Genomic DNA, 16,923 nt, shown 5'->3' on the forward strand with positions numbered 1-16,923 from the left:
CTGGCAAACCAGCGCAGGATTCTAAGAACTGGTGTAAAATTGTATTTTTATTAGTGTGTCCATGTGCTATAGGCATGTGCAGTGGCTCGGGAAGTAGAGCAGTCGTCTGGCAATCTGGAGGTTCCCGGTTCGATTCCCGCTCCTCCCGGGCAGTGTGTTGATGTGTCCTTGAGCAAGACACTTAACCCCTAATTGCTCCCGATGAGAAGGTTGGCACCTTGCATGGTTGCCTCCGCTGTCGGTGTGTGAATGTGTGAGTGAATGGGTAAAATGTGAGCAACAAATTGTAAAGCGCTTTCAGTTGATTACGTCGATTAACTCTACAACTTAAATTAGGCCATTTGTGTCATATATTCAGAAATGTATAGCGCACTATTCGTTGTCTTGGGGGATTCCGTTTGATCTGTCATACAATAAGACCGGGATAATCACCGGTTGAGTGGGTTTGAGCCACAGATTTCCAATGGAACAGAGGGAACAGCCCTTCTCTTAATGACACAGCTTGGTGGAGATGAGGATGTGTAGCCGAGGAACGACAACAAACAAAGTGGAAGCAATGAAAGAGAATGGGAGGAATTTGTTTGCTATGTGCGCCGCTTTCATCCTGCCAGGGGGAAGACAACACAGACTAACCAAGATTAGACATCCTTCCTGGAGCATTTTCCACGGTTTGCTCCTGGGATTTGAGGATTGAAAAGCACGCTCGCTCGCGATGTACGGAGAGAGACGCTCAAGGTGCGTCACCCCTGGCCCCCCCCACGGGCCCCACCGGATCGTGTGGAGACGACCGAAATAACATATGCAAATCTAAAAAAAACACACAAGACGTGAACCCTGTTCCCCTGAAACAGAGGAGGCCGTCACTGTGACGGGAGTCGCAGTATCCCAGGAATGTCTTGATCCGTTCGGGTTGGGATGCCTTAGGGAAGAGTCAGGGAATGCCCCCCCCCCCCCATCCCATAACCCCTCCTGTTCTTATAACTTATACTTACACATTCTCTAAACAGAATAATTCAGGCTGTATTCCATGCGAGGAGAGATTACGCTTTGACTTCATGTATTTACAGGTATGGTGACTTTAGACTCCTATTCCCTAACCTATTCCCTTTCACCCATCAGCCCCTCAGTCTATTCCCTCCCTCCCTCCCTCCCTCCCTCCCTCCCTCCCTCCCTCCCCCTCCCCTTCTCTCTGCTGTCATCGTAAAGCTTTTACAAGGTATCACATTAGCCGTATAACACTTACGGACGCACTTTTTGGTATCATATGGCCCTTTGTTGACATGTTTCTTGGTTGCTCCACTGAGGTGATGTCACCAGTGAGGTAAACAACTGGCTTGCCAAATTACTGATTATTGGGGTCAAGGGTCATGCGACCCCCAGGTCCAGGGCCGTTGTCTGTCTGACAGGGCAGGTGAAGGATGGTTAATGAGTGGCAGTTAGTAATAAGTGGTGATGTGCCGCAGGAATGCAACTCAATGACATAGTTGTCCCATAATGCATGCAGTGCGTGGGTGGCTTGTGGAGATATACATAAAAAAAATACAATAAAACGTTAACCATCAAGACTGAGGTTAGTAGTGATGATACATTCATACCGAAGCTCGTGAAGCATATATCGCAATTATATTTGATTAAAAAGAAGTTGCTGAGTTGTGTTGATGGGAGAGAGAGCTAACATTGTATGATGAAGATCATTGTCAACATCACGCCACTGGCACCATCAGCATCATTTTCAGAATACCTCTCAAATAAATCCATGTCCGTGCTATGCCGTTAATAGCATCTACATTCCTATGTTTGTCTTCATAGGCATCATGGTCTGATTTGAATGTTTATGGTGGGAGGGGTTTCGTGAGAAACCACTAAGTAAGGGGGCGGGGCGTACACTCTCTTTATATTCCCAAATGTCAATGAAGGTTTCATAACAAAGTAGGACCTGGAGAGAGATGTGGGAACGGACAAGGGACGCATTTGTTCAAAGATTTAAGTAGGACGGTTGTGTGAGCATTATCCTAATCATCACAAACACGCCTCGATTAAAACAAGGTGTAGCCTACTTTGTTATTTATTTTTCGATATGAAGAGTACATAGCAATTGCTTTATTATTTTGTTAATTTAGTTTCGGAAAGTAGCAAGTCATTTTTACACAACACTTGGTTGAAAGCTTTGAGGACGCGAGCGGCGAGCCTTCAGTTACTAAATACGACACTACCCCAGTCGTCCGGCGAACAGGTGACTATACGGTGGACTAGAAGTACAGCAGCACTGCTCAGGATGAGACTGTGGACTTTAGCACTGATCGTCCCGATGTGCGCATCATCCCTTCTTCTATTGGCTGCCGGTGAGTATGGTCCTCATGTGCGCTCTAATGATGACAGAGAACTTTATGCACGCTGCGTAGGCTATAATATTATGTGTGAATAAACTGAAGTCATGATTATAATAGTATCATAATGACTTTGATTGATTGATTGATTGATTGAAAACTTTATTAACAGATTGCAGAATGGGTACAGTACAGTACAGCTCAATACATACAATTGTTAAGGGGATGCAGACTAGAGAAAGACTTTTGTCTTGTTTACATCAGGGTCCCCCATTTTCAAATCATCATAACATAATATGACACACATGACATACAGATAGACAGTACTGCTACATCTATACATTTATGACATACCAGATTTGCAAATATAGTACTGTTTGTGATACAAAAGGAGTCCAGAAAAGATAGTATAATATACATCATTGTAATCCCTTCAAAACGATATATAATATGTATTGTATTGTATACATACATACATACATACATACATACATACATACATACATACATACATACATACATACATACATACATACATACATATTGTATTGTATGTATTGTATATATATGTTGTATATATGTCATATTATATATATGTTTATCTGAAAGTTAGAGGCTACTACTACTAACCTATGTGAATTTTACGCGACTCTTTCATGCCCTCCTGTCAGATGCGTCTAAATCCAGAGGTCCAGGCGTGGAGAGCCGCTGCGCTGGCCGACCCTGCAACCCCCGCATGGGCAACCTGGCCCTGGGTAGAGTCCTGGTCACCCAGACGGTCTGTGGCTCCAACTCCTCGGAGCCCTATTGCTTCTACAGGCCGACGTCCGCCCTCTATAATAGCCGGGACTCTTGCTCGGCGCCGGCGAAATGCGGCAAATGTAACGCTGCCATTCCAAACCAGGCCCACCTGCCCTCTGCCATGAGCGACTCGTCGTTCCGTTACCCGGACACCTGGTGGCAGTCCGCGGAGGGGGTCAAGGAGGAGACTCTTCAGCTGGACCTGGAGACCGAGTTCTACTTCACGCATCTCATCCTAGTGTTCCGCTCGCCCCGCCCCGCTGCCATGGTGCTGGAGCGCTCGCAGGACCACGGGCGGTCATGGAAGACTCTGAGGTACTTTGCTAGGGACTGCCAGGGCACCTTCGGGCTGACAGAGGAGGCTTCTAGTGAGAAGAATGGGGCAACATGCACCTCCAAGTATTCGGGAGCATTTCCGTGTAGCAGAGGAGAGGTGAGTATTGTGGGTGCGCTGGCTGTGGTTGTAGAAAATTAAAAGAAGTACAAATATTTTCCTTTGACGTTTAGGGAGGTGGGGATCTTTAGGGGGGATATCAAGCAGTACAGTACACTAGCTACTTCACAATGACAAGTAGCTCAAATACATCTTAGCTACTCAAATGTTTCAAAAAGTAGTTCATTTAAACTACATCCAAACTACATGGGAAATTATCACAATCTGAGTCTGGAATATATTGTTACATGAGGTACAACTGAACTGACAATGTAAATTGTAGACGTGTTTGATATAGGGACTATAGGGCAGGCAGGCCAACCCTCACACAGGCAGCCCAATGATCTGTTTAAGGGGGGCTAGGGAGCCGTTTGAATTTGATCAGGAAAATGCTAAATATTTTGGGAAATATGTAGTTTGTAATTAACGACATAAACTATGTGAAAGACAGTCCCACGGGCAGACACTCCCATGGGTCTCTGTAACAATATGGCGTCCTTATGCGCTGTTTGAGTTATTGTCTGTTGAAGCTACAGTTCAAAGTGAGATTCTCTGTGTTGGATCAGTGGATCTTAAAGAGAGTACATTAAAACAAGTTGTCAGTACTTTGCAGTAATAATGCTCAACATCTGCTGCTGACATTGACTGATGTGTTGGTGCTTGGGGCCATTGCTTTTCTTAAAGCGCATGGTTGTCACACAAAGCATTGAAAAAGAGAAATGAAGAACCTTCTTACTGTCTATAACACTACATACTATGCTACTACAGTATGTCTATACTACTATATGCAATCCCAAGTGAAGCGCTGCTTGACGAATAATACCACTTAACCTTTTGGATAAAAGCTGCAGCTAAATGACTAAATGTAAATGTAACAAACAAATGGCCAAGCATTATCCATTGACCTCAACGGATGGGCTGCGGAAGATGCTTTTTGTAAGGGCACATCCTTAGGGCACATCCATGCCATAACATTCATGGATAGAATATCAATGTTCACTTATCCCGCTCATGTACTCCCAAAGCATTATTGGGCATGCTGTATCACTGGAGGGAGGTTTGAGCCAGACACCAACAGGTAGCTATGGTTTATTCACGAGCATCCTGCTTTATTGACACAGATGAGAGAGAGAGAGAGAGAGAGAGAGAGAGAGAGAGAGAGAGAGAGAGAGAGAGAGAGAGAGAGAGAGAGAGAGAGACCAAGTTTTTTGTGATTATTCCAAAGGGCCTCAGACCAAGATGGGAGATCTGGTTGAATGCCTGAATGAATACAGTATATGGCTTTGACTGATCTCATAATTGCAGTGTATTTGCAAGCAGGTATGTGTTTTGCTGTGTCAGCTCTCTCTTGTGTAAGCCCCTCACCCTTTATAATTAGTGCATTAGTGCACACTTTGAGGGGAACCCCCAAAGACAGAAGGGGCTCAGTATAGCATAGTAAATACTATAGGCTTCAGAATAAAGGCGTCCAACGAAAGCTCTGAAACTCTGGTGCTTGTAGGAGTGAGTTAAGACATTGACTCATCGCTCTTATAGTATGGTTGACCCTGCTGCCTGTAGCTGCAGAATGTGCAGGATGGGTTCATTGGTTCTGGTGGGCCTTGGAGTGAGCTCAGTTCTGCCTTAAGATTCTGTTCACATGTAAAGAATATAGATAGATAGATAACATCCCAATACATAGACAAAAGAGAAACCACAACAACAAAAACACGGACAGAGCTTCAGATACCTAACCAGTACCATGGTTAAAATAAAAATATAAGAATTCATCAGAGCAATGGCATGTGGGATGAAAGACTTCTTAAATATGTTTTTTGGGGCTAGACGAGGAACTCTATAGCGCCTTCCAGATGGAAGTTTGTCAAACTCACCATGAAGGGGATGTAAACGATCAGACAATAATTTGCTGAGCCATGTCCCTATTTCGAAATATATATAACTCAGACAATTGTTTTTGTGGTTTCCCTATAACTTTACTGGCCATGTTAACAATCCTTGCCAATTTGTTGTTATTCTTGGCCCCAAGGTTTCCATACCAGGTTGAGATATCAAACGTTATAACACTTTCAACAATACTTTTGTATACCAGCTCTAGAATATCCCTACTTACAGCAAAACGATTCAAATTTATTAGAAGATACAAGCGTTGCATAGCTTTCTTGAAGATGTATTCTGTGTTAGCTATAAAGCTCATAGTGTTATCCAGGAAAGTACCAAAATATTTATTTAGTTTTCCTTTTAACTCCATTTAAGTTCAATCAAATTGGCGTCACAATGATACATCCGGGTTAATTAATTCTGGGTCCAGAATTGACTTTGTGTTTGCTTCCGTTGCCTATTTCATCATATAAGGATGTAATCGTGACATTTACTAACAGTCCGTTTGGTGCAGGGTAATTATATGCGTATGTGTGTTTGTGTTTTGTAGTGTAACCATGACTCTGAAACCACTCTTGTCAAAGAGCCAGGAGGATCCAATCCAACAGTTAAAATGTCATCAGTTTTCATTCCTCCTTACGTGTATTTTGTTATAGGTACAGAGAGGCTGTATATACAGCATTATCATTCAACATTAGTGCAATTAAGGAGAGGGGCAGAACAGGAACCATATACCATGTTTACATCGGAACAAGTCCGATGTTCCTAGAATAGCTGCTATTTAAGGAGCATGAAAGACAAACCAGCTTGATGCCTGTTTTTCATTTGGCAGAGCAAGGAACAGAATGTGACATGATTTGTGTTTCCATCATGGCCCGTCTTTGTATCCATGTGGATGCAAGACCTTTTTTGCCCACTTCTTAGAAATTCTTCCAAGTACAAAGAAGTTTTGAGTGTTTCCTTTTTTCCTATTTTTAAATTTTCTTTGTTATTAGTATTTTTTTTAAATTCTGTTCTCCCTCCTGGAGGTGATCTACCGGGCTCTGTCCCCCTGGCATTCCCTGGACCCCTACGGGCCGGCTGCCCAGGACCAGCTGATGGTCACCAACCTGAGAGTCCATCTCCTTCAGCGCCAGCCGTGCCCCTGCCAGGCCAAACATGCCAGCGCCGAGGCCCTGCCGACAGCTCACTATGCCATCTATGACTTCATCGTCAAGGGCAGTTGCCTCTGCAACGGACATGCAGAGCACTGTGTGCCGGCCCATAGCTATCGCCATGGCCGACAGAGGTCCAACCATATGGTGAGTCAAGTGAGGTGGAAGGCTTCTACATTAACCCAGCACGTGTACGAGCTGTGAGATTAAAGGGATAGTTTGGATTTTTGGAAATGTTGTCAGTAGTGTAGTTGGAGCAAAGCTATTTGCGAGTTCCTTGGTTAGAGTTCTGGCCAGGTTCAAAGCGAACTGGAAACAGCAAACAGGGACTTGAAACAAATGTTTTTTTTAATCCACACCACAACATGCAGGGAAAAGAGTTACGTATATCTAACACAAAATCATCGTCCTCCAGCACTAGTAACCCTTTGGCTGCATGATGTGGTGTGGATTAAAATGATTTTGGCATTGACCCGTCTAAAGCTTCCCGGGTTCACTCAGCACCCGACCAGAACTCCGACCACGAGATTCTGTAAGTAAGCTAATAACTTTACTCCGATTACACTACTGGCAAGTATTTCATACAATACAACTTAATGTCCAAGGTTCCGAACTATCCCTTTAATCTCGCAGCTCACACATGTGTTGTTGCTTCACCATCAATGAGCAAAACAAACAAAGCTCTCCACGCATTGCTTGTTCTGTTGTGGAAACTCGCTGAGATGTTGTGTAAGAGGCCACTTACAGTATGTTTATGCCTTCTGTTTGTATTTGTTTGCGAGGGTAGAAGTGGGTTTGGGACTGTGTTCCCATCACTCCCTGGTTACTCAGCTGTGATGTGGTATATTTGCTGCAGAGGCTGAGGTTTGTAGTGACGACTACTTTATCGACCCACAGCTTTTACCTACTATTACAGGGCTTTAAGGATGTGGAAACCTTAATTATAGTGTTAAACCTAATGCTTTAACAACCCATAGTCTCGTCCATGGTATTTTCTTTACTGTAAAGGGAGAGGAGAAACACAAGCTGACTACCAACCTGGTTTAAGGGGCTCTAGCCAGGTTACACAGTCTGAAACCACAGTGACTTTGCTGGCATGACACACTTAGACACTTTGTTAGATATACAATCATGTAATTCCATAGTGTGCGTACGCCTTTTTCTGTGCATGCAATAATAATATACAATAATATACAACAATAATAATAATAATAATAATGCACCATTGTCTGTGTGGTGTGGCTGGCAGGTCCACGGGAAGTGTGTTTGTAGACACAACACAGCCGGTGACCACTGCGACCACTGCGCACCTCTCTACAATGACCAACCCTGGCACGCTGCAAATGGCATTCTGGGGGCACCACATGAGTGCAAAAGTGAGTGAAGAGGCAAGAGAATCAAGTGCAGTGTAGGACACACACCTTGTACTCTGACAAAGCTCTATTCCTATACAGTTCTTTATTCTAAATAGTATTTATTTAGGAGCTAATGCTTTGTTAATTACCCTCAATTAAGATGATTTCCTTAATTGAGGGTAATTCAGCCAACGTTACAACAGCCGTATTACAACAGCCAACGTTATCTGAAGTGAGTCAGTGATGGATTAAAAAAAATATATAATAATGTTGCGGCTCTGATGATCACTTATGACTTTGGAAATCACCGACGCATCGAGTTAGCAGAGAGTTCATTCATTCTTTGTCCGTGTACATCATCCTGGCAGAGTGCAAGTGTAACGGCCATGCAGAGAGCTGTCACTTTGACCGCGGACTGTGGCAGGTGTCGGGACGACGGAGTGGAGGCGTGTGCGACGGCTGCCAGCACAACACAGAGGGCCGACACTGCCAGAGCTGCAAGAAGGGCTTCTACCGGGACCCCACCAGGCCGAGGACCCACCCCGACTCCTGCAGACGTAAGACAATATAGGATCCTTCCTCTGTCTCTTTTACACTAACCCCAGAGGCACGTCCATTGCCTTTGCCTTTATGGGGATAATGCTTCTGTTCTCTTCCAGAACCAGAGAATGTCTGAAATGTCCAATTGAGAGCATTGACATTTGATACCAACTGCGATTTGATATGATTTGATATGGTATGATATGCGATTTGATATGATAGGATATGTGTTGACCATAGATTTTTAATTAAAATTGCCATGATGTTGGCATTTTGTCCGGGGGCCAGTTGCCGTGCCAATAATAAGATACTTAGTTGTCTCCAGTCCAGTCCCTAGTAGGAGTGAGGGAGACATTACTGTTTTGGAATGTGACAGTAATTGCAAACAATGGAGGAATTTCCCATGGTCCGTGCAACAAGCACATTTTCCACATTCCTGCCCTTCTCCCCAGGCATGCTGTAGCATTTTTAAGAACAAACACGCCGTTTTTGGAAACAAATGAAGCGAGTTTTGTGGCAAAAATCTATCCGTCATCACGGTGGACCATAAGGCAGCAAGCCTGACAAGGCGCGAGTGATTTACTGTTTGTTTTTGCTGCGACAGAGCAGTGTTGAGTATGTAGCACATACTCTCCATTCAGTCATCTAGTACATACTCTCCATTCAGTCATCTAGCACATACTCTCCATTCAGTCATCTAGTACATACTTGCCATTCAGTCATCTAGTACATACTTGCCATTCAGTCATCTAGTACATACTCGCCATTCAGTCATCTAGTACATACTTGCCATTCAGTCATCTAGTACATACTCTCCATTCAGTCATCTAGTACATACTCGCCATTCAGTCATCTAGTACATACTCTCCATTCAGTCATCTAGCACATACTCGCCATTCAGTCATCTAGTACATACTCTCCATTCAGTCATCTAGCACATACTCGCCATTCAGTCATCTAGTACATACTCGCCATTCAGTCATCTAGTACATACTCGCCATTCAGTCATCTAGTACATACTCTCCATTCAGTCATCTAGTACATACTCTCCATTCAGTCATCTAGTACATACTCTCCATTCAGTCATCTAGTACATACTCGCCATTCAGTCATCTAGTACATACTCTCCATTCAGTCATCTAGTACATACTTGCCATTCAGTCATCTAGTACATACTCTCCATTCAGTCATCTAGTACATACTCTCCATTCAGTCATCTAGTACATACTCTCCATTCAGTCATCTAGTACATACTCTCCATTCAGTCATCTAGTACATACTTGCCATTCAGTCATCTAGTACATACTCTCCATTCAGTCATCTAGTACATACTCTCCATCTAGTACATACTTGCCATTCAGTCATCTAGTACATACTCTCCATTCAGTCGCTGATTACAGGAGGCTGATAGAGTTTCTTTGTTTTTTAATTCTTATGGGAATGCACTATATACACTGTAAATCTGTGTGTTTGTTTATGTATGCGTGTGTGTGTGTGTGTTTTATTCTTCTGGGAATGCGCCATATGCGCTGTAAATAAGTGTGTTTATGTTACGTATGTGTGTGTGGGGGGTGTGTGTGTGTGTCTGTATGTTTCTTTATTCTTATGGGAATACACCATATGCACTGTAAATAAGTATGTGTGTGTTTGTGCACGTGCATGTTTGTGTGTGTGCGTGTCCTTTGCATATGAGTATATGTGTGCTTGTGTGCATGTGCAGTGTTTGTGTGGGGAAAGAGAGACGGAGTCAACAGAGACATTAACACACAAACCCTTATGTTCTGCTTATCCCCCTTACTTCCTCCCTCCCTCTGCCGCCTGTTCTTGCCACCTGGTGGGGTCTGTACTACTCTCAGGTGGCGGTGCCCACTGTAACCCTAGCAACGGGGAGTGCACCTGCAAGCCAGGTGTTGGCGGACTCCACTGTGACAGCTGCACAGTGGGACACTGGGGGCTCAGTGAGTACGGCTGCCGGCCATGTGACTGCGCAGGCGACTGCGATCCCTATACAGGCGACTGCGTGTCAGGGTGAGTGACAGTGTAACTATAACAGGGGGAATCTCGGCGTGTCTGCATGCGTGCGTGTCTGTAATTTGCATATTTCGATAACCATTCAACCGATCGACTTCATGCTCGATGGGTGTATTGCTGAGGACCCAGGGGGGTGCAGTGTCGAATTTGGTACCATTTGAATGGCCAGATGGTGTTGCTATAGTGTGTGTCTGTCCTTTGCATATCTCGACAACCATTCAGCCGACCTAAACATTGTAGTGATGTACCTAGACATGGTAGTGATGTACCTAAACATAGTAGTGATGCACCCAAACATAGTAGTGATGTACCTAGACATGGTAGTGATGTACCTAAACATAGTAGTGATGTACCTAGACATGGTAGTGATGTACCTAAACATACCGGTAGTAGTGATGCACCTAAACATAGTTGTGATGCACCTAAACATTGTAGTGATGTACCTAGACATGGTAGTGATGTACCTAGACATGGTAGTGATGTACCTAGACATGGTAGTGATGTACCTAGACATTGTAGTGATGTACCTAAACATACCGGTAGTAGTGATGCACCTAAACATAGTTGTGATGCACCTAAACATTGTAGTGATGTACCTAGACATGGTAGTGATGTACCTAGACATGGTAGTGATGTACCTAGACATGGTAGTGATGTACCTAGACATTGTAGTGATGTACCTAAACATACCGGTAGTAGTGATGCACCTAAACATAGTTGTGATGCACCTAAACATTGTAGTGATGTACCTAGACATGGTAGTGATGTACCTAGACATGGTAGTGATGTACCTAGACATGGTAGTGATGTACCTAAACATAGTTGTGATGCACCTAGACATGGTAGTGATGTACCTAAACATAGTAGTGATGTACCTAGACATGGTAGTGATGTACCTAGACATGGTAGTGATGCACCTAAACATAGTAGTGATGTACCTAGACATTGTAGTGATGTACCTAAACATAGTAGTGATGTACCTAAACATAGTAGAATAGAATAGAATAGAATAGAAATACTTTTATTATCCTGTGGGAAATTAGACACTGCAAATCGCTCAACATTTAAACATTTAGACAGGACAGGTCACAATTTAGAATGATAACACAAATCAAATCAAGTTGCCTAGGATAAGAGTAGAGTAAAATAAAATAGGATAAAATGAAATGAAATAAAATATACAGAAATAAATACAGTAAGAATATACTGAGCATACTGAGCATGGGGTAAACAATTTGGTCAATATAATTATAATTTACATCTAACTAATGAAATATGAAATATATATTCCAGTATTCACAGTGTCACAAGGTGCAGTATGCTTTAGGTAGTGGATTGTCCTCCTTGGGTTCCAATAAGACCTAGATCTATGTCTGGCAGCCGTCGCTGCCCCCTGTTGTGGAGCCTGGAGGCCGCTAGTCGCGTCCTCCTGCCACTAATGAGCTGCCGCTCTGTGCTCAGTGATGCAGTGAGGCACAGTGATGCATTATATAGTCTGATGGCTGTTGGAATGAAGGACTTCCTGTGCCGTTCAGTGCTGCATTTGGGTAGTGTGAGCCTAGCACTGAACATGCTCCTCCTGTCAGCCAAGTCTGTGTATAGTGGGTGGGTGGGGTTTTCCCTGATGGCCTGGATCTTAGCGAGGCTCCTCCTCTCCGCCACCCTCGCTAGAGAGTCCAGCTCCACCCCAACCACGCTGCTGGCCTTCCTGACCAGCTAATCCAGCCTAGTGATGTACCTAGACATGGTAGTGATGTACCTAAACATAGTAGTGATGCACCTAAACATAGTAGTGATGTACCTAAACATAGTAGTGATGCACCTAAACATAGTAGTGATGTACCAAGACATAGTAGTGATGTACCAAGACATAGTAGTGATGTACCTAGACATAGTAGTGATGTACCAAGACATAGTAGTGATGTACCTAAACATAGTAGTGATGTACCTAAACATAGTAGTGATGTACCAAGACATAGTAGTGATGTACCTAGACATAGTAGTGATGTACCAAGACATAGTAGTGATGTACCTAAACATAGTAGTGATGTACCTAAACATAGTAGTGATGTACCTAAACATAGTAGTGATGTACCTAGGCATGGTAGTGATGATGTACCTAGACATGGTAGTGATGTACCTAAAAATAGTAGTGATGTACCTAGGCATGGTAGTGATGATGTACCTAGACATGGTAGTGATGTACCTAAAAATAGTAGTGATGTACCTAGACATTGTAGTGATGTACCTAGACATGGTAGTAATATACCAAGACATAGTAGTGATGTACCTAGACATACTGTAGTAGCGATGTACAGTGTGGAGGTTCCTGGTAGAGTAATACTGTCTCTTACGGGTCTTATCTGTGTCCCTGCGGTGCAGCTCAGACCTGGAGGTCTTCTACACAGCAGCCACCGGCCACATGGGACACAGCAGCGATAGTGAGAGGCCGTCTCTCTCCAGAGTAGAGGAGCTTTTCTCTGCACTGCACCACTCCGGTGAGTCACAGGTCATAACACACGGACCCCCCCCCCCCACACACACACACACACAGAGACCACATATCTTCTCACATGTTAGATGTATTAAGACACAGTGGTTCCACTTCATCCTCAGTACTACTTTTACTACTTAAAATTCTAATACTTACTGAGCTTACTGTCGAATGATCCGTTCTGGCTACTCGCCACATTGGCGATCATAAGAATTTGCCATTGTTCTATCGGTGCCGTGATTGGATTAGAGTGTCAAAACGCTAAATGCCTATAATGTAAAATAGAAACGTATATTGATTACCGTTGTTTTCATCGTCATCATCTTTCCAGAGAAATGCGAGTGCATAGAGATGACCCTCAGCAGCCCGAAACGCTTCTGCGCTATGGAGTACGACTACGGTGAGTCAGTGCTGATGTCTTATCCATCGACTAGTGAGTCAGCCGCGACAACAGGGGGATGAGGCACTGGGGAAGTATCTATGTAATCTATAACTGCGTAACACCCAAGTCATTTTCTACCCGAACAATGAGAATGTAAATAGTAGAGAAATGTCCCTTTGCGGGTCCCCTTGGCATCGTGACCGGTCTTTCTCTTAAGATTATCTGAGAGGTGCAGAAAAAGGTGCTCTCAGCGAGCCAGAGCTGCAGCAAATGTAGGAGGTAAAAAAGGCAACGCAGACACATCTCACGTTGCAGTTTCTAAACTCTTGCCAACGGAACGGAATGATGGAAGGAGCTTTTTGTTTTGTGCCCCGGCAGCGCTGATGGTGCGGGTGGTGTCGGCTCGCGATAAAGGCTCCCATGTGGAGGTGGAGGTGAAGGTCAAGAAGGTGCTGTACGAGCACGGCCAGATGAAGGTCCAGAGGGGAAAGGTCATCCTCTACCCAGAGTCCTGGACCGCCCAGGGCTGCACCTGCCCGCTCCTCAACCCAGGTCAGCCGCGAAAACACAGCCAATTGTGTGAGACTTTTTAGTGCTCGCCACACAGAAGCTCGCCTGGCCGTGAGTGCCTTAATTAGTCGTCTCTGGAGTGGATGATCTGCCGGCTTAATGCTGAATAGCTGACCCCTGTCATTTGCTTGAAGGAGGAATTGAGCGGATGCCAACGCTCTAACATCATTCATTTATAATGGACATTTACAGCTAGAAGATAACAACTATCGCTTAGGGACATTTCATTTCATGACCAGCTCTTGACAGTAACACACAGTGGCAACATGCCAGGCTAAAATACTTTCAATAAGACCAGAATCTGATACCAAGGACCATAATAATTGATAGTTCTTTGATAGTTCTTTCTACTGGTGAAAAATGTATAACATCTTGATAATCTTTCTCCAATGACCCCAAACTAAACAAACAGTTCTGTTCTATTGAAGCAGTGGATCAGATCAGTAAAAAGGATAGGAATTGTTCTAAAAGAGTAGGACTCGTTATTGGCAGTGAGAAGGTAAAGATAAACAGCTCATGTTCTCCTGTCTTCTCCTCTCCTCAGGGTCAGAGTATGTGGTGGCCGGCCACGAGGACTGGCGGACCGGCCATCTGATGGTGAACACCAAGAGTCTGGTCAAACCGTGGACGTCGAGCCTGGGACGCAAGGTCCTCCACTTCCTGAGGAAAGACTGTGGTCGGCGATAGGGGAGCGTCAAAAGGACAAGGAGGGACAGATGGACGGAAAGCAAGAGGACCACTGTGAGCGAGACGAGAGAGTCTTTGAATCGGGCTTCGCTCAGACACTGCAGTGGAAGCAACAAATCTATGCCTGCAACGGGGACTTCACTGTTTTGTTCCGTGTCCAAAGCCAGTCCACGGGTCCAGAAAGACACTCTAGGACACTAGGAGGCTGGTGCCATTGTTGTGGTCTTCCTGTGGTGGACACACGCAGACAGACAAGCAGACAGAGAGACACAGTGAAACAGACTATTGTCTCCTATAGGGGGAGAGAAGACAAACTCGGGTCATAAACAAATTTGCCAGAGACGTAAGGTTGATTGTGGAATCCATTGACATGTTATGACATGCCTTAGCTCATAAATGTGTTCAGGTTATTTATAAAGGCATGAAAAATACCTACTTGAGTCTCAATGATATACCATATTCTGGCCAAAATAACAGTGAAAGCTGAGTTAGCCAAAATATTACAAGGTTATGTTCTCCTATACCTATATCAGTGACAAAGAACTGTATCCTTTAAATCTTCCAAAGGCACAGACTGATTTATCATTCTGCTCTCGCAGGTATTGCTGATAAATAATGAAAGAATCCACGTCAGAATTTTTGTATAATGTGTGTATGGTAGGGGTGTAAAGGTACACGTATCCGTACCGAACAAGTTTCAGTGTGTACCGTACCGAACGGCTGTGTAGTGTACCGAACGAATACAACGGTATGTTAACCACTAATGACCGCCCACCGGTTTCTTTCACAATCTAATATAATTATTAATATTTTTTTACACATCGATTATTCATTTCAATATAGAATATTTGTTGACAGCCCTACAAGTACAATTAGTTGCTGCACACTACATCACCCCTGAGTGGAACATGGAAAGCCAAACTTTCCCCCACTGTACCGAAAACCGTACCGAACCTTGACTTCAAAACCGAGGTACATACCGTACCGTGGTTTTTGTGTACCGTTACACCCCTAGTGTATGGTATGTGTGTGTGTGAGACGGCCTTGGCAGGGAGTGTAGGACTGTGCAGGTCAGAACAAGTATCTCCCGGAGGGGAAAAGGGATGAAACGGAATCAGGCGGTCTGATCTAAACGGCTCCGGCCGCTCGGCACTCTCACCTGTCTGATGAGAGAACAAAACACATCCAGAACCACCTCTGGATGTACTTGGGCACACACACACACACACACACACACACACACACACACACACACACACACACACACACACACACACACACACACACACACACACACACACACACGTGATAGACACTAGGCGCTCTCGGTCAGAACCGAGCTGACCTCGCTTGACTCCGACTTCCTTCAGCCGTTCAGGTCTCGTCTTGTGAGTGTGGGTCATTGTCAAGAGCGTGACTCGGTCAGATGTGAGTAATGACTTGTGCTCCAAACCTGCCTCAGCTCAGCTCCATTCCATATCTGGTAGTCCCTTTGAACCTGACTGTGTGTGTGTGGACAAAGGCCTATTTTAGAGTTAACTTTATGCGGTTATGATTAAGGTTAAGGTTATAATAAGGGTTTAAAGAATGAATGGAAGTTAATGGTTGATCTCCACAAGGAATTAAAACATGGCTGTGTGTTTGTGTGCATGTGCATGCATGCGTGAGTGTGTGTTTCTCTCATCAGCTGGCAACCCCCATTACCCCAAAATAAATGTACATGGCTGGGTATTAATTGACACAGTGCATCAGATCTGGAGTTCACTGGCCATATTTGAGTCGGGGCCCAGTTAAGAATAGGCCTCCCCGCTGTCTCCCCGGGGGCAGGACCAGCTCTGTGTGGAGACATGATGCATTCCTCACTGGTGACATCATGTCCTTGTCCCAAAGACTTGACCAAACAGAGAAATATGGGCTGGAATTTGCGTGTTTAAAGAATGGAAGGATGGAAAATGAAGATTTTGGGAATCGTCCAAATGAATGTCCTCCCATCTTCAATGTGTCATTTGTACTTTATCTGTGTGCTCTACATGTCATGTTTTACATTTCCATCGTATTGTATAAACTATAAGCCATTGGGCGTATTCTTTATGTTATACTGAGGCACACTGGTCTGGTATGCATAGCCTTGACTTTTTAAACTCTCCACTACTTGTCTAGAAGTGACTGGTGGAAGTATGATGTATGTGTTAACACCGCCCCACACTGGTCAAAGGTGAGAAATACAGTTCCACTCTGTTTTATCTCAACGTTATAGCAGCTGAATGGTGT

At 44.2% G+C, this 16,923-nt stretch overlaps 1 protein-coding gene across 1 annotated transcript; it reads left to right on the top strand.

The window, feature by feature from the left end:
* Nucleotides 1-1,944: 1,944 nt before the first annotated feature.
* LOC311244766 (netrin-4-like) lies at nt 1,945-16,916 on the top strand. Its single transcript, XM_084334452.1, has 10 exons — nt 1,945-2,342; nt 2,999-3,561; nt 6,468-6,740; nt 7,843-7,969; nt 8,317-8,505; nt 10,345-10,516; nt 12,902-13,017; nt 13,345-13,413; nt 13,774-13,947; nt 14,510-16,916. The coding sequence occupies exons 1-10, from the start codon at nt 2,276-2,278 to the stop codon at nt 14,650-14,652; spliced, it is 1,893 nt and encodes a 630-aa protein (XP_084190578.1). The 5' UTR covers nt 1,945-2,275; the 3' UTR covers nt 14,653-16,916.
* The last annotated feature ends 7 nt before the right edge of the window (nt 16,917-16,923 follow it).

Source organism: Notolepis coatsorum (genome assembly GCF_963971535.1).
Source record: "Notolepis coatsorum genome assembly, chromosome: 18".
NCBI classification, from domain to species: Eukaryota; Metazoa; Chordata; class Actinopteri; order Aulopiformes; family Paralepididae; genus Notolepis; species Notolepis coatsorum.